The 21,203-nt window shown below is 41.4% G+C and overlaps 1 protein-coding gene across 4 annotated transcripts in view; it reads left to right on the top strand.

The window, feature by feature from the left end:
- Positions 1–21,203, top strand: part of PTPN3 (protein tyrosine phosphatase non-receptor type 3) — a 366,738-nt gene that overhangs the window by 100,960 nt on the left and 244,575 nt on the right. For all 4 annotated transcript variants that reach the window (XM_073630792.1, XM_073630794.1, XM_073630793.1 and 1 more), the window contains exon 2: positions 13,624–13,775. In XM_073630792.1, coding sequence (XP_073486893.1) covers positions 13,624–13,775 — 152 coding nt within the window. The remainder of the gene's footprint in view (positions 1–13,623; positions 13,776–21,203) is intronic.

Genomic DNA, 21,203 nt, shown 5'->3' with positions numbered 1-21,203 from the left:
TCCATTTATAAAAGAAATGCCTGCTGTCCACTAAAGTATCACAGCAAAATGGCAAGCCCTAAGCAACTTTTCCATAAGCTAATGTCTACTTAAAACTATAAAATTCATCAAAAGAAAAGAATGAGTTTTTCTTTTTTTTACTAGGCTTACTAAACCATTTACACAATAATCACATTATGTAATACCATTGCTAATTTACAGCGAACTCACTCACAATAACAAACGCCTCCTTAACAAGCCTATTTACTTTATATGGTAGTAACAACTGGTGAGAATGATATTAAAACTGCATAACCTTGTATTTGTGATAAAAAGTGTGTGTTTTAAGAGTATGGGTTTGCATATCAATAAAGAAGCCAACAGACAATGTTATTGAGCCAGGGAAAGAGAATTACATTGACAACAAAGCAGAACACTTAAAGTCTGGTTCCACTTTTAGACATATGGGGTTGATTTACTAAAACTGGAGAGTGCAAAATCCGTGCATGGTAGGCAGTCGGCTTCTAACTTCAGCTTCTTCAATTAAAGTGATTCCGAAGGTTCTAATTTAAAAGGAAAATAACAAAAAAAGTAGCTCTTCTTTTTGGGTCCCCCCCCCCCGAGTGCCCCCAATAGCAAACCTCTTGCTGGGGGGCACTCGAACAGGCTCTCGCTCCTGAGTGCGTTGCTCCTGTGAATGGACATTGTCCATTCACACACAAGAGTGTGGCTTGGCCCGCCCCCCCCTCCTCATTGGCTCACTGGCTGTGACTGTGTGAGCCAATAAGGAGAGAGACCGCCCGCACATCGCTGGATCGAGATGGGGCTCAAGTAAGTATAAGGGGGGTAGCTGGGTCGGGGGCCCCTTCTGTGTGCACCAGCCCCCCCCCTCCCCTAATACTTACCTGAGCTCCCTCTTGATCCAGCGATGTCCACGAGAGCCTTGGCTCTCCGGGGACTCAGACTCCTGATTGGCTTTTGGCAGCAGCGGGGTGTCAATCACAGCCAGTGAGCTAATCAGGAGACAGAAGGGGCAGGGCTGAGCAGGAGGGAGGGAGTTGCTTGCTGTGGGGGCACCCAGCAGGAGGGAGGAGTCAGGAGCACTGGTGAGGGACATGAGAAGAGGATCCGGGCTGCTCTGTGCAAAACTGCATGGAGCAGGTAACTAAAACATGTTTGTTATTTTAATGCTAAAAAAATAGAGGGTTTAGTAACATTTTAAGCTGCCCAACCATTAGTAGAATTTTTTCTTTTTTAAAAAACTTTTTGCTTTTTGAAATGTTCATTTGAGTTTGTTATGGTTAGTGAGGTCAAATTGATGTTTTTCTACAGTAGTGAAAAGTAGTTAGATCTTGTAATGCACATGTTCTAGGCACTATCGAAACCTATTTAATACATCTGGGTTTCTATTCAAAAAGCAGGTCCGGAGTAATTTTTGGGGCTTTCAAATTAAATTAATTGACTCATTGATCTAATGCTCTGATTAATATTTTTTCAGAACTACTGTATGAACGTATGACTGAAATCCTAGGTTGTGTTTTATGGTCAGCTTTATCCTTTAAACTCCCTGATGACACCATCCATGTAATCCAGAAACAGGATCAGGCGACGTATACCTATCAAACCCCTCACTTCCTGTGAGGATCTGCTTTCTCTAATTGGGATGTACCTTTATTGATTTGCACTGTCACATTTAACTGGGCTAATGAATATATGTTTGACTGCCAACCTTTAAATGTAAAGTAAAGGGCCACTAACTAATTACACAAAATGCGGTCATAGGGGCAGCACAGTTCCTGCACGGCCTTAATTAAAGTGGAATTTTATGGGAATAAAAAATAATGGACGAGCAGGCAGGATTTTTAATGCAGAAGTTTCTTACCTGCCTGTTCACCTTTGTACAGTAAGCTGCACAGGCACAGCTCATTATACAAATTCAGCAATACCGAAGCTGATTGAACACCTGCACATGTGCAGGAGTAATGTCACCTTGGCCCGGCAAATAAAAGCAGCCGGCGATCGGGACCTGGAAGCCGGTCGCCTGAAGAGGTCAGCAGCCAATGGGGGAGCTCCGAGACACCACATCGCTGGACTGATGGTGAGTATAGTTCCGCTTTAAAGAGGGTTTCCTCTCCTTACAATAAAGAGGAAACACTATTAGCTGGGCATAGGATGAAACCATTTTTGGGCAGAAGTTGACTTTAGTGAAAACCTGTAGATCCAGATTTATAAGCATCTAAGGTTGTATGCATATCTCAATTTTTTTCTAAAAAGTTAGGTCTGACTTTTCCCCCTGATCCCCTTCTACACTATATCTGTTTTCATTATTTACCTTATTTTGATGTAATCACTCTGCGCTTCTCTGTGCAATGCTGGCAGATCATGTCTGGTGGGAGGGGCCAGCAGGGTGCTGCACATAGCTTCCTAAAAAAAAAAAAAAAACCCACCACAGCCCTCTGTCTCAGTATTCCTCACAAGAGCCCTGATACAAGCAGTGGGTTGGCTCCTAGGAGGAGGAGGTAGGTTGCATTTTTATATTAGGTAACACCCACATGTGATGCTGAGCCTTCATGGTTGAAAAGAAGTAAAATCTAATTAATAAAAGGGATGGGCTAGGGACAATCGGGCAGAGGAGGCAAGTACAAAATGATCCTGGATGTCCTCCAGCGTGGAATGAGGCAGAGTGTATCTCACTTCATGCAGCTTCTAATGTACACTGTGACAAGCTCACAGCATGCAATGAAAGTGGAGTAATTCATTTCAGTACAGTAGAGGAGCCTAGAGTTCAGCTTTTAACTACAACTGTTAAATTTAAAGCGGTAGTAAACTGCCACTGAAATAATGAAGTGTAGGTTAAGTCATAATGTACTAGTATACACAGCACACTAATGAGGTTATTGCTCTTCTTTCCTATCCTGCAATGCAGGAGATCTCTGAAGAAACAAAAATAACTAATACAAATGCTCCTCCCTCTTTAACTAGCGTTTTACCGTGAAATAGTTTACAGAAGACAGCTTTAGGTACATTTAGTTGTTTTATGTAAATATATATTTTTTTTTCAAAACAGAACAAAAATGTTGTTTTTTTTTTTTTTTTTTTTTTTTACTATGTGCATGGATTTCAGCTTTAAATGTACCAATAAATAGTTAGTTTATCTGATCCAAAAGTGTCTCACCAAGTCCTTCCAGTTACTGAACGGAACTCTCACAGAGTCAAATTCCAGTGCCAATATCAATGTTTATCATTGATGCCAACCTGGCACTGCAAGCTTTATGGTCTGATAACACTATAGCTAGAGGGCACCCAAGTGTGAGGGTGGTCTATTATATTGACACCATCTGCTATTCCATATGTTGTCCTTCCCTCATGCCACTGTGCTTGGCGGAGTTGCCAATACCCGTGGTTGTGGAGTTTTTGTAAAATTATGTTTACCTAAGAAGTATATTGTACATTCTCTCTAGATAATGTACTGCTTTTATATTTTTGTACTTTTATATGTTTCACTGGCTTCTAAGGTACGCTATGAACTTTCTCATCTTGGAAGGTAAGGAACCCAAATCCAACTAGAATGGATATTTTAAAAAACAATATTACCGTATTAAAGCTTAAGTTTTAGAATTTCCCTTCTTATTTTTTGGACTTTCCTAAAAAAAATTTTGCTTAGGTGAAACATTATGCAAGGTCTTTAAACCTCTAATTGATTATGAAGGGTTGGGTTTGAGAAGAACAGTGGCCCACTACCTAATTTCTGTGCTTGATAAATGAGGCGCTTGGCCTCCCCATAATTTAATTTGTCAACAAAATAGCAAAAAAAAAAAAAAAACCTGGTTGCAATGGTAGATACAATAAAAATAGTGTTTTTTTTTTTTTTTTTTAAGAAAATTAACCAGCCATACCTATGATAACTTGAGTAGGGAAGATTGCTTACCAACAATGATTGGTCATGTTTTTTATTGTAGGGGTCTGAACCTTATAATGGATTCTTTTGCCTCTGTGGATATTTACCTCATCCATTGATGGCTTTTATTGCATCAAGCTATGATACAGATTCTATGCATTGAAGGAGGGTGGTTGCTAGTTGATGATTTCTTATGGCAGGTCCAGTGGCTCATATAAACACCCTTGCAGCACTGGAAGATTACAGCTGCGGCAGTAGCATGAAGGGGGTAGAGGACTGAAGATTTCAACTAAGAAAGCCACTAACACTGGGGACAGTTTTCATTCACTGCAAGAACCATCTCAGGGCTGATAAAAAACAAAAACACACAAAAAACGTACGATGTCGACAGGTGTCAATGGATACATGTCCATTGACACCCGCCACTCCATAGAGGAGACTGGAGGGTTCGATCGTTTCCGCCTGAAAAACTGACAGGTGGACCTGATCGGTCCGCCCGTGTGAAAGGGCCCTTAAGCTTTAAAACTGAGGGCTCAGCACAGTATTATTAGCACTGAGGTGACCTTTTAAGGCTGGGTTCACACTATTGCGAATTGGATGCGAGTTCCCCTCTATGGAGCCGGTTCACAAATCTCTGCTGCGGCTCCGGTGCGAATTTGCACAGGAGCCCTGTGTGTCGTTTTGGTCTGTTTCAGATCCAAATTCAGGCAAAAATTCTGGATGAAATCGGACCTGAAACGGTGAACGAAGACGCACCGGACCTCTGCTGTGAGCCGCATGCGAAGATAATGTGAACCCAGCCTTAAACTGCCACTGATCCTCTGATCCATTCACTTACCTGCTATTAGAGCTCATGCTTGGACTTTGCATTTGTTACATTTTACTGTGTTGATTGCCCTGGTATATTGAGAATGGCGTGCTGTGATGTCAAGCAGCAGGTTTATGACCAGATCTGGGTCTTTCCTTTTAGATGATATAAGATTTACCATAATGCTTATCCACCTAATTAACAGGAAGAGCAAACTGCAGTCAGCACACACTAATTATTGTACACAATGTTTTCTTGCTATGGTTTGTTCCTGAATACACGTCGGGAAAGAAGAATGTAGGAATGACTCACACGACTATTCTTCAAATCCACCACATTGTAAAGACAGCGGCACGCAGTAATGAAGGCGTGTACAGCATGTGTCATTATTTAACTTTTTTTTTCTCATCACAATTTTACCTGGCTAAAATGATTAATGTTCTTTATCACACACGTCTCCAATGAACAATCTGTGGAACACACACTACAGTCAAAGATTATAAGAATACAAATTACCGTATGTTTCTTAGATTTCTGGACTTTTGTACTTCATTTTTGATTAGTGTTACTTTTCCAATTTAGGTATATTGGCTGAAATGTTTTACGACTTCATGAAGCGGATAACTCTTTGGGGGGGGGGGGGATTTACTAAAATTGGAAATTGCAAAATCTGGTGCAGCTCTGCATAGAAACCAATCGGCTTCCATGTTTTTTTGTCAAAGTCTAAAGAGATTGTCTCGCATGTAAAAAAAAAACAAAACAAAAAAAAAAAGTGTATTATACTTACCTCCTCAGTGCAGTTGGTTTTGCAAAGGGTAGCCTGGATCCTCCTCTTCTCAGGTCCCTCTTCGCTGCTCCTGGCCCCTCCCTCCTGTCTAGTGCCTCCACAGCAAGCAGCTTGCTATGGGGGCACCCAAGCCGAGCTGCAGCTCAGTGTGTCCATTCAGTCATGGTGCTGCGTTTTGGCCCGGCCCCCTCTCTCTCTCCTGATGGTTAACTGACTTTGACAGCAGCGGAAGTCAATAGCGCCGCTGCTTTATCTCAGCCGATCAGGAGGAAGAGTCCCGGATTGCCGGGGGACTAATGGACATTGCTGGATAGAGAGGGGGCTCAGGTAAGTATTAGGGGGGCTGAGGGGGGCTACCATGCACAGCTGCATCAGTTTGAGCTCTCCAGTTTTAGTAAATCTCCCCCTTTCAGTCGTATACTTTGCACTATATAAATAATGCCTAGAATTTTATTGGTGGCTGTGGACAGTATGTCCTTTCCTCTGGCTTGTATACATGATACTTACCTTGTTTAGTTGAATTAAAACATTTCAGTATTTGAGCGTAAGGTGAGGGGTTATAATCAATGTTTGTTTTTTTTTGTTTTTTTGCTGCCTCTGAAGGGAGATTCACTAATTTTCTTAAACTCTCCTGATTTCCACTGTTACAGGAAATTGATTGTGATGATAAATAGAAAACTTTGAGCTGCCACCAGAACAGAGTAGGAGGGCAAATCTTTCAATGGGGACACTGTGTCAGTTGTCTACGAAGGGATTTCTCCTACATTGAAAAAATATCCTCTTACATCCTGTTAAATCTACAGGACGGGAGGTGAAGAGAAATATCTCCCTAATAAGACATGGGGACCTAAAAATGACAGTGGTTTTAACACTCCCCTACTCTCCAAAATAAAATAAAAAAGATTTGGCTCTATACTTTAAAGAATGTGTCATTAGCTTCAGCATTGGTGTGTCTGCCTTCTCTAGCTTGATGTTCCAGTATTTCTAGCATAACAAATTCAACACAGCAATTATGAATTGTGTCAGAAATATATTTACCTTTCAGAATACATTTTTAAATAGATTGTTTATTAATTTAATTTGCATTTCTTTGATATAACACAAAGTTAAATTTGGCCAAAATTGATGTTTGTATAATTATGTCAGAAGGAAGACAAAATATGTATCATATCTAGAACGCCACAACTGCTGATTTTGCTTTTTGTATATGTAAATTATTATAGCACTCTTAAAGTCACATGAATATTTACACAAAATAACAAGTATTAATAAAATGAACCGATACAGTGCTTGTTCTGTAACCAGAATTGCACATTTGGCTAAATGCATTGGATGCACGTTAAGAACTTTTGGTTATCTAAACCATTCTGTGAGGATCAGGCAGACCTTTTTTTTTGTTTGATAAATCTGCACTGCACTATTACTAGAGGTGTATTCATTTAAAATATGTGCTGCATATTTTTTCTTACCTGAGCCCGATCCGATCCAGCGATGTGCACGAGCTGCTGTCTCTCTCCTCATTGGACAGATTGATAGCAGCAGGAGCTATTGACTCCCGCTGCTGTCAATCAAAAGCTGTGACATGGGAGCAGGGGGCGAGGCTGAGTCCTGCTGTTTGTGTCAATGGACGCAGCAGCGGTACCCAAGATTGAGACCGCACGGCTGCCCCCATGGAAAGCGACATTCCACGAGGGCACCTGATAAAGAGGAGGCGCGCTGGCAAAACCATTGCACAGAGCAGGTAAGTATAGACACTTTTGTTATTTTTTATTAAATTGTTTCCTTGTTGCCTATCACCTGGCAAAAAATAGCCTACAAACATTTGAACATGAGAGTTAACATTAACCAATAGAGAAAATAGCCTAACTCTAATATTATTATTACCATTGCTAAATGTAACTACTTCTTCCTGACCCTTTGAGGCTGGTATAGATTTAAATCCCACACCAAAAAACAAACAAAACGTAGGGTCCCCCCAAAATCCATACCAGACCCTTATCCGATCACTTAGGCTGGGTGGCCAAGAAAGGGCATAAGGCAACTATTGCCACATATTACAAACAGTTTGGGTGTTATTTGTTGCACTCGCATGAACAGTGAAAAACTCGCAAAGTAAAATTTTTACCCTTGGACCCCCATAAGTGTATGTGTGGGCACAATTAAAAAAAAAAATCGGCACAGTACATTTAAAAAAATAATATATTTATTAAGCCACCAACAATTTCCTGCATCTTTCAAGATTGCAGTTGTCTGCAAACATGCTGTGACCATTATGAGTTGGCCACATGTATGTCAAACATTGGAATTTGCTTGAGATGTTACTTTTGGGCATTTGTTTATGACGCTTCCTAAAATCCGGTTTACTGTATCAGCTACAAAGTGTTTTCTAGGTTCACAGTCGTGTCACAACCTCTGATATGTCCTGTCTCTATAAACTTACATAGTAAATAAGGCTGGTCAGACTAAAGCACTGGAAACTACCTCACAGTACGCTCAGTTGTGCACTTTTTTAATGATCCTACCATTACCAGCTGGTGCGATGATAGTCACAGCTGGAGGGACTGACTACTGACATCATTCACGAGGTAGAATATTGTGCATGCACACTCCGTGTTTATTTTTCACACTACTCAGCCTAGAAGAAGCACTGTCCTGTTATGGATCCTGCTTCTCTGATACCTTGTGGATCATCTAATCTCTGGTGTGATTGATGCTTGTAACCCTCATCAACATCAGCTGCCCTGGTTTCTGAGTATGTAAGGCATTATCTGTCTTTGAGCCTAGTTGATCTCTGCTATTTTGTCTTTTAAAAGATGCACAGAAGACAGTTCTGCTGCAGCGGGTGACCTCAGCTCATACTCCTGTAATTCGACTAGCAGCGACTTCCTGGATTTTCCAGAAGACGCCTGCAGCAAAGATCCTGGGACCCTGTATTGCTATAGGATCGTCCTCCCCAGAGTCGTTTGCAGCTTCACAATGTGAGCCTCATCCCTTACATACATCCACAAGACAATATCCACTACAGATTTTTTATCGGCCTATGTGCAATTCTAATTAGAGATATACAATCTCTAAAAATCATATTCAGGGCTTTTTACGGCCTTCTCATGAAAGGCTGTATGATGCAGTGTTACATTAAGTTATTGATCCTGTAGAATGCAGTCCTACCCCACAATTAGGGGACCTGACTACTGTTTCAGGCATTGGGTCTAGAGTTGTGCCTTCTAAGATATTTCCATTACGTTACCTTCCATTAGACATCAACATGTCTATCATCCCCTTCCATGGGAAGTTGTTGGCAAATGTCTGCCTATTGTGGACGCCTTAACATACCATCAGACAGGTTAATGATGTTCTTTCCTTAAGGCTACTTTCACACTGGGGCCGCTGAGCGTTAGCGCTAAAGCACTTCTCGTTTTAGCGGTGCTTTTCGTCCGCTAGCGGGGCGCTTTTAACCCCCACTAGCGGCCGAAGGGGTTAAAAGCGCCCATGTTTCGGTGCTTCTGAATCGCTTTTCAGGTGCTTTGGAATCGCTGCCCATTCATTTCAATGGGCAGTGCGTTTGGGGAGCGCTGTATACACCCCACGCCCTGCCCATTGAAATGAATGGGCAGCGCTTCCAAAGCGACTGAAAAGCGCTTCAGAAATGCCGCAACACGGGCGCTTTTAACCCCTTCTTCAGCCTCTAGCACCCCGCTAGCGGAAGAAAAGTGCAGCAAAAACGAGAAGCGCTCAGCGGCCCCAGTGTGAGAGTAGCCTTAAGGAAACTGCCCCAAAGATGCTGCTTGCAGGACTTTTCAGAACGTCCCGCAAGCGAACTGCCCCAGTGTGAAAAGTCACACTAAAATGAATAGGAGGCGGTTTTCAGGCGTTATTTAGAGGCTATTTCTAGCACTAAAACAAAAAACCGCCTTAGTGTGAAGCCAGCAGGCCCCTTTCACACTACAAAGTCGCACGATTTTGCCACGATTTCAGGGAATGCCTGTGTAACTCGCATCAAAGTCGGACCAAAGCAGTGCAGGGACTACTTTGAAGTCAGCACAACTTGAAGTCGTACTAATATGAATGGTTGTCATTGGAAATCTTGGACGACTTGTAATGCGACTTTGCAGTCCCAAATCGTAGGACAAGTCGAACAAGTGTAAAAGGGGCCTTAAGGTTTTCCCTGACTTTCACTTGGAGTCTTGTCTCAGGTGTCAGTTTGAGTTATCTGGCATAACTGTCCATCCCTTAACTGCATTCTGTTTATGGTGGATTAACACTCTATGATGAAATCACTTTATCTCAAGGTTGGACCATAACCTGAAGCTTTTAGAACAAATGTCTAAGGCAGGAGTGCCCAAACTGCAGCCCCACACAAAATCATAAACTTTCTTAAAAAGGTTGATTTGATTTTTTTTTTTTAAATTTTTTTGCAAAAATGTATTTATACTTAGCGAGCACATGCCACATGTCAAAGAAGTATTAAGCAGTATAACCCACATGTCCAAGACTTAATACAATGCTGTGTCCCTCAATGCTCTGTTGGCCTGCTTACTCTGGGCTCCTCCATGTGCTTGAATGTAATAATTACAAATTAGTAGAGAAGATTCCACTGTTTTGTTTCTATCTTACAGCAAACCACAACTCTTTTGGGTGGGCAGCAGCAAGTGTCTTGCTCAGGACTGTGGCAGCATCCAAGCATACAGGTGGCTCCAGATCCTCACAGAATCTCTCCATCTGAAGAGACTTATTAGAACCCTCCAGAAATGTTAAAGCCCAGACTTCTTTGCACATCCCATTGATCAATAGTGCTTTAGGGATTTGCCAGGCTAACAAATATTTATAACTAAAAGTGCCAACCCATCTGACACCGGCAACTAGAGAGGCTTAACACTTACTGGCAGATAAAACTACAGACTTAGAAACACTTATATACCAACCAGAACACAGGAACAAGCACAGAAGCAACACAGATTGTTACTTCTCGAGGAAGGATCCCTCAAGTATGTACTGTTTATCTCAGTCGAATAATTTGTCACTTGAATGCTGAGCTGACAGTGATGCAGTTGATAGTGTTGTATGGTCAAAATATAATTTGAAATAGGCCTTTTTCTAATAATTCATTTAATGAAGGTGATTAGGCAATGTAGATTCTTACGGCCTTAACTCTAATGCTTCAAGTCAAAATTGAAAAATTGCAGTGTCAAAAATTATATTCAAATAGTAATTATTGTGTTTTTAATATATTTTCTTTATTAAGTATATAATTAAAAATACTTTTATGCAGATTTGTAGTACAATCGTCCAGCCCTTTCCCCTCTTAGGGACATGTCATACTAGCGGTCTTGTCTCTGGTGACAACTTGCCAGTGACTGAGTCACATCACAGGAAGGGAAAATTATCACCTGTTTCCATGTGTCACTCTCTCGCTGGATGACTCTGTTGCTGAATGACATTCTGGATTGCTTCTATCAGAACTCTGGTTTGCAAGGGGGGTGACACACTTTGGCACCCCTCAGCTAACCAGTCGCTGGCAAGTCAACAACAGACAGGATTGCCATGGCCCTTACTGTCTCTTCTCCCAACAAGATCTTTGCTGTGCCCTAATATATATATAGTATACTGTAGTCCCCCCAAGCTTTACTGAAAATACTGTTTAAACCGAAGTATTGTAAAACCATAACTGAGACATATACATAATGACTAAGCATACCATTCCAAACGAATTATTCAAGGAGCCGTTAATTTTAGTAAAAGTTTAAAATGTTACCACTAAAACAAATGCAAGGTCTGCTTACTAGATCAGGGCACACTCTCCAAAAAAACATTTTACAATGCACTATTTACCAATCTTATCCCATCTTCTGTCCTCTGTGCCTAGATGACAGTGACATGCTGATCCTTCTCTCAAGATCTTGGAAAAAAAATATGATCTCACAAGAATTCACTCTTGCAATGGGCTGGAGTATTTTCTTGCGAAATTTATCCTGCACAATTATACCCCTGATGAAGATAAAATAAAAAAACCCCTGCTTTGAAATGCATTGGTTTGTTCTTTTCTCCAAAGAAACACTGCCGTTGACCGATATATGTGGGATACTATTAGTGTTATATGTACATGTGATCATCAGCCGCTAATGTTTTTTACCTTTTAACTTTTTATTGGCTGTTTTTGTATTAATAAAGTTTGATGTATTGTAATGTTTGTAGAATCTTACATTTGATATCAACAAGCTGATCATACACGGGTAGACTTTCATCTCAAATTTGTCGCTTTAAGAACGTTCATTCAATTTTTTACTTGTTAGTGAGGTCAAATCGATGGTCGTTGACCACGGTGGATGAAATAATTTAAAGTAGCAGTATGGAATTTTTTTTGAATGAGTGCATTTTTAATAGTGTGGGGTTGATTTACTAAAACTGGAGAGTGCAAAATCTGGTGCAGCTGTGATTTTGGAAACTAAGCAAGCACGTCAATTTCAGTTTCTGCCCCCAGCTCTCAAAAAGTGGGGTGGGGGGAATACAGGACCCAATGTGATGTTAGTAAAACATGAAAAAAAAAAAAAGTATTTAGCATACTAAATACTAGATTTTTTTATGGAAGGCATGTTTAGAGAAGGTGTAATGTTTGCTTTTGAGGATTTACTATGCTATGACTTAGTTACTTTACTTATTTCACATTATAAGCTTCCATGTAAGTGAGTTTTAGAACATATAGGAGATTCTTTTTTTGAACCTTGTTTTACTTTATACTTAGGGTTTTATATATTTTAAACTCGCCGTAATGGATGTGACATAACATTACTAGTTGCGTGTTAACCCCCATCAGAGTCCGTAAAATGTATCCTTTAAATTTTCAATACATTCCTTGTAATAATTTGTTTCAGATTTTCTTATGTTTTGTTTCCGCAACTACAATTTAGAGGAAGACATCATTTTCTTCCAAAGTAGGTTTTCTTTATTCTTTTGATCCCTGCACTGTCTTATCTCTTATATACAATCCTCCAGTTTCTCTCAAACTCAGTTCTCTCTTTAATATTTCTGGTCTTTCCACTTTTTGTTTACTACTTTATTAAGATGCTGGTGTCGTCATGATCACATTTCCACTATGAGCACTGTAACTTTGTCACGTATAACACTGTTAATATCCCTGAGGAAATCATAAAATTATTAGGAAAACTCATATATTAATATGAACAAGGCATGTCTCTCTATAGTGTGTACTTGTTTCCTGAAGAGCACCAAGTGTCTGTCATTTCTGTCTGCTGCCTTGTTCCTTTGCTATAAACATTCTTCACTTCTGACAAGTTTTCCTGACACCAAGAAAAGAATAGTGACAGGGGAGGGATCTCCAGCTGATTGACAGCCTCAGCTCTGTTCCTGTGTGCTGTTGGAAGGGGGGTGTCCCTCCCCTCCAATGAGCGCTCAGAGCTCTCCTCACTGATATATCTTCAGCTCTCCGCCCCCTGCTTTTCAGAGCTGAGAGATTCTGCGTAAATTCTTCACTTTGAATGAATGTAGGGAAAAGACAGCTGTAGATAATCAGGTACAGTTGATGAAGAAGGATTTGTTTCATCTCTGTGTATCGCCTGAGGCCAGTCACTTCACTGGGTATATGTAAGGGTTTACAACCCTCCCCGTCACCATTTTTCTCTTGGTGTCAGGAAAACTTGTCAGAAGTGAAGAATGCTTATAGCAGAGAAACAAGGCAGCGAACAGAAATGACAGACACTTAGTGCTCTTAAGGAGACAAGTACACACTATAGAGAGATATGCCTTGTTCATATTTAATATATAAGGTTTGCTAATAATTTTGTCTCTTAATTAAGATCAAGAGACACAAAGATGGAGAGAGCATCTTGATTGGATGGTAAAAAGAAATAAAGTGAAATGACCAGAGATATTAAAGAAAGAACAGAATTTTAGAGAAACTGGAGGTTTGTATATAGGAGAAGACAGAGAAGAGATCAAATTAATAAAGAAACCCTACTATGGAAAATATTGAGGTCTCCCTCTAAATTGTAATTGTGGGTGCAAATATTTGAAACAAAGTAGAAGTAGTAATTTAAGAACAAAAGTTTTTATTTAAATTGTATAATTGCAATAATAATGTATATATTCTATAGAAATGTATTGTTCTTTTTACAGAAATGTTTTTATTCTTTGTAGGAACCGTACTAGTTATGAACTCCAGGCTCCGTGCTTTGGGTGGAAGGATCAACAATATTCGAGTAACAGAACTTCCAAAGGAGAAAAATAGATCTGAGGTAGTTTGTAATGTTCGCTTCTTGGATGGCTCTCACCAGTGCTTCAAAGTCAATGTAAGTGTTGTTAGGATTTTTTATATTTTCTTATACCATATTAAATCTGAAGTTTGAGAACTGTTGAATACCTACAGTGCCTTGAAAAAGTATTCATACCCCTTCAAATTTTCCACATTTTGTCATGTTACAACCAAAAACGTAAATGTATTTCATTGGGATTTTATGTGATAGACCAACACAAAGAGGTACATGATTAAAGTGGAAGGAAAATGATAAATGGTTTTCCAAATTTTTTACAAATAAATATGTGAAAAGTGTGGCATGCATTTGTATTCAGTCCCCTTTATTCTGATATCCCTAACTAAAATATAGTTTAACCAATTGCCTTCAGAACTCATGTGATCTTTACCACTGTAATTGGACACAGCTGATCACAGAAGGTAAAGAGAAGTTGGTTATCAGCATTCCTTTCCTCACGCTGACATTGTGAGGAGAGGAGAAGAGAGCTGATAACCAGCTTTTGAAATGGGACATGTACACTGATAATCAGAGCACTGCCCCCCCCCCCTCGCACCGCTGCACCCCGCCATGGTTTTCAGGTTTTGTTTGCCCATTTTCTGGCCCAGGACCAACATGGTGTATGGAGGGGAGGGAGGAGAGTGAACACACATCTGCTCTCCTCGACTTCATGCTGTGACCTGGAAAGTGATGTCTATGACGTCACTTCCGGATCAGCGTGTCAATGTCCCTGGCTAGCTTAGCTGGGAAGTAATGTTTTTCAATGCGATCTGTATTGCATAACATTCAATGGAGCCCAAAGGAGACCTGTAGGGTCTCTTAGACCCTGCATGTCTCATTAAAGAGAACCTGTCACCTAAAAATCAACACATCGGGAACAAAAAGAATGTCTGATTCCGGGTTATCGGGTCGCTGTGATAGCCTCTGATTGGCTAAAGTGAATAAATTAAGAGAAAAAGACTTGGAAAAGAAAGAAAACAAATGCAGCCATTACATCAAAGGACTTTGTAAGGTGCAGTATGTTACTTTTTGGGGGAGTTTGGATACACTTTAAATAAAATATTTAGGGGTTATCTTCTGTTATGTTTTTTTATTGCTGTATGTGTTCTTGCTGAGAGATCTCACCTCATTTTCAATGTTGATGACAGGTGGTTACCAGCAGGACATGAAGTGAGAGGTACTTTCTCAAAATAGGATACAGACAGCAACGAAAAAAAAAAAAATCTATGCCTAATTTTTTGTCCTGGACACAGATATATACTGGGACAAAGAGTGAAAGGAAGTATTCCCAAAGATGCACAGGCAATAATAAAAATCAGCATTTCTAATCCTACCTGGGCGATGTTCCCTACATTTAGAGCCCTTTCACACTGGCTGTTAGCCGCGTTAGCGGTAAAGCGCTGCTAGTTTTAGCGGTGCTTTGCCATCATTTTAGCGGCGTTTTTTGGCCGCTAGCAGGGCACTTTTAACCCCCGCTAGCAGCCAAAGAAAATTAGTTAGTTAATGGCGACAAAAAAGCGCCACTGCCGATTCGCTTTGCAGGCGCTGCCCATTCATTTCAAACTATGATATTATCTGCCCCGCCACTGTAACCCCACTGCACATCTGCCCTGCCCCACTACTGTAACCCCCTGTACATCTGCCCCACCACTGTACCACCCTGCTCATCTGCCCCACCAATGTAGATATGAGACACATCTACCTGTCCTGGTACACTCATCCTGCTGATCCACCTCTCGCATCCAGCCCACGTGCTTGTATGTGATGTCACATACAAGCATCTGGAATGAATGCGCAATGATGAGCTCAGGTCAGGGGTATTTTCTGAAAGCAGTGGACCTGTGTACAGGATCAGAAGTTGGGCCCCCCGCAGCTGAGAAAAAGTGCGGCGCTCTGCGCCACAGGAAAAGTTTGGTGTGATTTTCATTGCGCTGAATACTGGCTATGGCTTAAAGAGACACAGAGTGCAGGGGTTCAGTAGTAAGTGACGGAAAGGTTCAGGAATAATTTCAACAAAGTTCCCAGAAGCTCAACAGTAATTCCACAAACCGTCACCTGATTGTGGTTTTCTCAATCCCAGTGAAATCCCTTTTTTCTGAGATTGGTAGTGGCATAGTGGCAACCAAGGGAGTCATCTTCCTCCAGATGGTGGGCGGGGCTAGCAGGACTGTGATTGGCTTTGGCAGTGGCCAATGACAGTCCTCCTCCTCCTGGAAACAGGGAACCCCCCCCCCCCCCAGCAGAACTGCACCTATTCTCTTCCCCATCACAAAAGCTGACGATCGCAACTACAGCAAAGTTAGAAAACCAAACAATGTTTCCCATCTTTTACGATGTGTGGGGGCACAGTGCCTCCCCCTCAGTGCAGGTGTGGTGTGGGGAATTCTGAAATTGGAATGCATTAGTGTCTCGCTGACACTTCCCTGCGCTGCTCTGCTGATGGAGAGGGAGTCGGGTGCCAGCAGAAGAGGCTTCTGGTGCCGCTTGCGGCACTAGTGTTGGGGGTTGTCCCCTGATATAGCTGGTAGTAGTTGGTCACATATAAATGCCCTTGCTTCACAGCTTATCCAAACACCTTCACTTATTGAACATATGTACAGTAACACTTTCAGTGGTATATTTAACAGACCAAAAGGAAGCAAATACGAGTGGTTGACTGTTGGGGTTTATATACTCTTCAACTTCGAATCCTGTAGCTGCTGCCTTTTGTGATCCAGCATCTAATGCATTCCCTGTTCTCCAGTTGTATTCATTCATTGGTATGCTTTTTCTAAACATTGTCCACCACTGTCCCTTGCCTGCCATAATAGAGACAAGTTTTCTAGCAGTTCTAAAATACCACCTTATATTTCATATTTATGCAGGACTCCTGTGTGTTCTACGTTCCCACTAATCCCTACCGCTTTGGTTAACCACTTGAAGGTTTCATGACCAGGCCATTTTTTGCTATTCAGCATTGTTTTACTTAAACTGTCAATCTGTGATCGGCTACAGCTAATCACATGGTACAGGGTGTTGTGATTGGCCCAGGCACCATGTGAAAGCTGTGGGCCAATCACAGCATAGGAAACACAGCTCATAACAGCTTTTTTGACATAGTGATATCGATCACATGATCCCCTGGCCGCTCAAAGTGTCTGGGCGCCAGCAACCGCAATCCTCTGTGTCCTCTGGGCACCCCCGGGGGCACATAAGTGCACATGTGCTAAGCTATGCACCGGTATGTCACTTAGATTTTAGCTCCACCCAAAAAGTGGAAGCTCTGCTTATCTGCCCTCCTCCTCTGGTGCCATATTTGGCACCTTTTGTGGGGACAGGTGAGCGGGTACCTCACACGGAAGTTCGACTCCCCCCACCTCCTTCCCCCGCTGTCGGGCCATTCCCAAAGCACAGCGCACTTGGCACATGCGCAGTAGGGAACCGGCCAGTGAAGCCGCAAGGCTTCACTGCCAGTTACCTTTACAAGCAATGGCGGCGGCAGCACCCGAGAGCCAATGGAAACATCAGCTGGGGTGAAGGCACCGCGGAATCCCTGGACAGGTAAGTGTCCTAATATTAAAAGTCAGCAGCTATATTATATGTATGTATTTTTTTCTGAAGGAGGCTGGACCTCCGCTTTAATGTAGTTAATGTTTTATTTTCATTTTTGGATGGAGTAAGGGAAGGTAATAACCCCTGTCAGTTTTTTTTCCCCGTTGTGAAAAAAGTTTTGCCTTTTAGTTATATTTAAGTCCTACCACTTGTCACAGGCGTGGCTTGTACAAACAGCTGCACAACATACAGTATAAAGAAAAAGGGTATGCGTTTCAGCAAAGCAATATCACAGCTCATGAATTACCCTTGCCCCTGCAGTTTATGTTCAGCATTTTCTCTGCCTCTTCTCTCTTCACCCACTGATCCGTGGCAGGGTCCTTCTCTGTGTCCTCTCCCAACAGAATATGATCAGCTTCTGCTCCGCTCCCCCTCAACAACAGTTCCTCATGTACACTGCAGCTGCTATATTGGCATTTAGGAGCAGTTGGGCATTTTTTTCTGAAGCTCCTGAACTCTCCACTATGTTATCCTATGTATCCATGTACACATAGTCGTTTAGAGGAGTTTACAGGCAGGTGAGTTTGCTGACATTTCTCTGAAAGCACAAAGACTGCATTCAGCAGTCCTTAAAACGCCAGCACTTGAGCATTTATTCATTTCAAAAATTCTGACCAATGAAGTAAACTCCCAAACAGCAAATGCTGCTTAACTCTGCTAAACTCACCTAAACTGGTTTAAAAAAATGCAGCTTAGGTGCCTTTTTAATGCCGATTTTCTCTTGTCAGGATAAACCATGTTTACAATAAACCAGTGAAGCCTAAAGCTTGATTTTTTTTGATTGTTTGTAAAAAGGCATTAACACCTGGCAAACACATGCGACCAAAGAACAATTTGACAGTGCCTATTTACTGGACTTTTATACATTTTATCTTCACAAAGAAACATATTCCACTCTTCACAATCACACCTTATTCATTTCATTAGTTTTCAGCATCACCTATATTTGTGAACAACTATTTTCAAGAATGAAGCACACGAAGGGCAAAATTGGAACCAAAATATCTGATGAGAACCTTGAGAATTGCTAGTACATCCATCAAACCAGATTTTACATAGTTACATAGTAGGCGAGGTTGAAAAAAGACACAAGTCCATCAAGTCCAACCTTGATATGATTATATTGTTGTGTTTTAGTTTATCAAAAAAACATCTCAAATCTCACAGTAGTTTTATGTTGACCTCTTTTACTTTTATAATAACTAATATTACAGAAAAATTAAGTTTTAATACTCAGATAAGTACCTTATCTATAGCTGTGATCGTTAACTTGTGATTGGCCCGACTTTTTTTGCTCATCAGCTATACTTATTGTTAGTGTATTTTATGTGTCACCCAAGACAATTCCTCTTATTTCAATGTGGCCGAAGGAAGGTGAAAAGGTTGGACACCCCTGCTTTAACCCATTCATGAATATCATGAACAGGCAACCTTGGCCACCTTCCAGAAAAAAAAGGTGCTAAACTGTGACTGTTAGTCAATAAACAGCAGTCCTCCCTCTTACACTAATATTTCCAGATGAACACATTCCTTTATAAGCCACTCCCCTGGCACTGATTCATAATTTGATAATAGAAGTAATTATATCTTGACTCATAAGTTGTCCCATAAGGTGGTAGCTTGCTGTGTTGCTTCGTAGACGCTGTGTCTTGCAGCATAATGTAATTGTAGCCACGATTTGGAGCTCATCCACATGGGCAGGTAAGAGAATAAAAAAGACACAAGCCTAATGCTTACTGCTCAGGTGTTAGATTATGCATTCATCCCTGTGCATTGCTGACTTTTAGAAGGACCTGTTAACATTACAAGACATGTAAATTGCAACTTTAACCACTTCAGCCCCTGAAGGTTTTACCCCCTTAATGACCAGGACGTTTTTGTTTGCGATACGGCACTGCATTATTTTAACTGACAATTCCGTGGTCGTGCGACGCTGTACCTAAATAAAATTGATGTCCTTTTTTTCCCACAAATAGAGCTTTCTTTTGGTGGTATTTTTTATTTTTTGAGCTATAAACAATTTTGAAAAAAAACAATAATTTTTACTTTCTGCTATAAAATACTGCTACATATTTTTGGTAAAAAATTCCCTAAGTGTATAATGATTGGTTCGCGCAAACGTTTTATAGAGTCTACAAACTATGGGATGGATTTATGGCATTTTTATAAATGTATTTATTTTTCCTAGTAATGGCGGCGATCAGCGATTTGTAGCGGGACTGCGACATTGTGGCGGACGAATCGGACACGTAACTGACATTATTACAGTGATCAGTACTAAAAAAATGCACTTTTACTGTACTGTACTAATGACACTGGTAGGGAAGGGGTTAACGTCAGGGGTGATCAAAGGGTTAAGTGTGTCCCTAGGAGGTGCTTGCTAACTGTGTGGGGGATGGACAGACTGGATGAACTGCTTAGCAGGAACACAAGATCTCTATCTTCATCACTGTCAAAACAGCGATCTTGCTTACATAGGCAGTTTGCTGTTCTGGGAGTGATCGCTGGTGGCCAGCGCACCCCTAGTGTCTATCGCTGGTGGCCAGCGCACCCCTAGTGTCTATCGCTGGTGGCCAGCGCACCCCTAGTGTCTATTGCTGGTGGCCAGCGTGCCTGACGCGCGTCCCCAGTGTCTATTGCATGAAATTACATACAGGTACGTCGTTTTGCGCAAAAGAGCCGCCCTGCCGCAGTATATCTGAGGTATTCGGTCTTTAACTGGTTAAGACGCTTCCTAAAACGTTTAGTGACATCACGGTATCTTTATAAAGCAGTAAATGTGACATTTACCCAAAATTCACTGCAGGTATATCAAACCCAATCATTTATAATGTTCACTAGGCGGAAACACCTGACAATAAATCAGTAGTAAACTCCGAGGGGAAAAAAAATAATCGGGTCCCCTGCAGGTTAATGCCACATTGTGCTAGTATGCATTGCATACTAGCGTATTATACAGAATTTACCTTAAAAATGGAGCCCTTCAGTGTCACTTTGTCATTGATGCAGAAGCTTCTTTGCCTGGTCTTCCTTCCGTGTTTATGCTCTCTAGTAGAGTTGGGTGAACCTGTACGGTGAACACCCCATTTTGCAGGGTGCTCTGCGGGATGTTCGCCCGCCGAGCACCCCACAATGCACTGCGCGCAGCACAGTGCATTCTAGGGCTCTAATTGAATAAAGCAATGCACCTGACCGCTGGGCGGGTGCAAGGCTTTGCCAACTCAGGGCAAAGAGCACAGTCAGTGCCATGACTGGACAAAGTCATGATGACTTTGCCCAATTATTGCTCAGTGCTCACAGTCTCAACCCACACTATAAAAGGTTCCTTCCCACAGGAAGCTTTTGCAGTGTGTTGTTGGAGTGTAGATAGATAGATAGAGCAGGGCTTTGTTTGCTACTAGCGATTTAGTGTGTTATTGTGACTCTGAGTGTAGCGTGTCAGTGTAGTGTTAGTGTAGTCTGAGTATAGTGTGAGTATAGTGCAGTGTTAGTATAGTATAGTATAGCGTAGTGTCAGTATAGTTCTATATAGTATATATGTTATGTTCCTGCCCCCTTTTTTTAAATTCTTAGCTGCAATTTATCTGCCTGCGATGCTGCTGTTCCCCCTTTTTTATTACATTTCTGTCAGAGGCAGTCCTTAATTTAAAGTGCACCAAACACCACTTTTCATTGAATAAAGTGCATCCAATTACACATTTCCCGGTATCTATTCAATTTGGGTAATAAGCCCCCCATCATGCCAGGGAGGCCAACAAGGAGAGGCAGACATTCCCATACCACTATGAGGGGGCCAGCAGCGCCTGCGTCCTCAGACAGGGCACATTTTTCTCTCTTTATTGATGTTGCCTGTGCTATCCAGTCACAACATGCCAA

This window comes from Aquarana catesbeiana, linkage group LG05 (assembly GCF_042186555.1).
Source record: "Aquarana catesbeiana isolate 2022-GZ linkage group LG05, ASM4218655v1, whole genome shotgun sequence".
Taxonomy (NCBI): Eukaryota; Metazoa; Chordata; class Amphibia; order Anura; family Ranidae; genus Aquarana; species Aquarana catesbeiana.
This window is presented reverse-complemented; position numbering and strand designations above follow the sequence as displayed.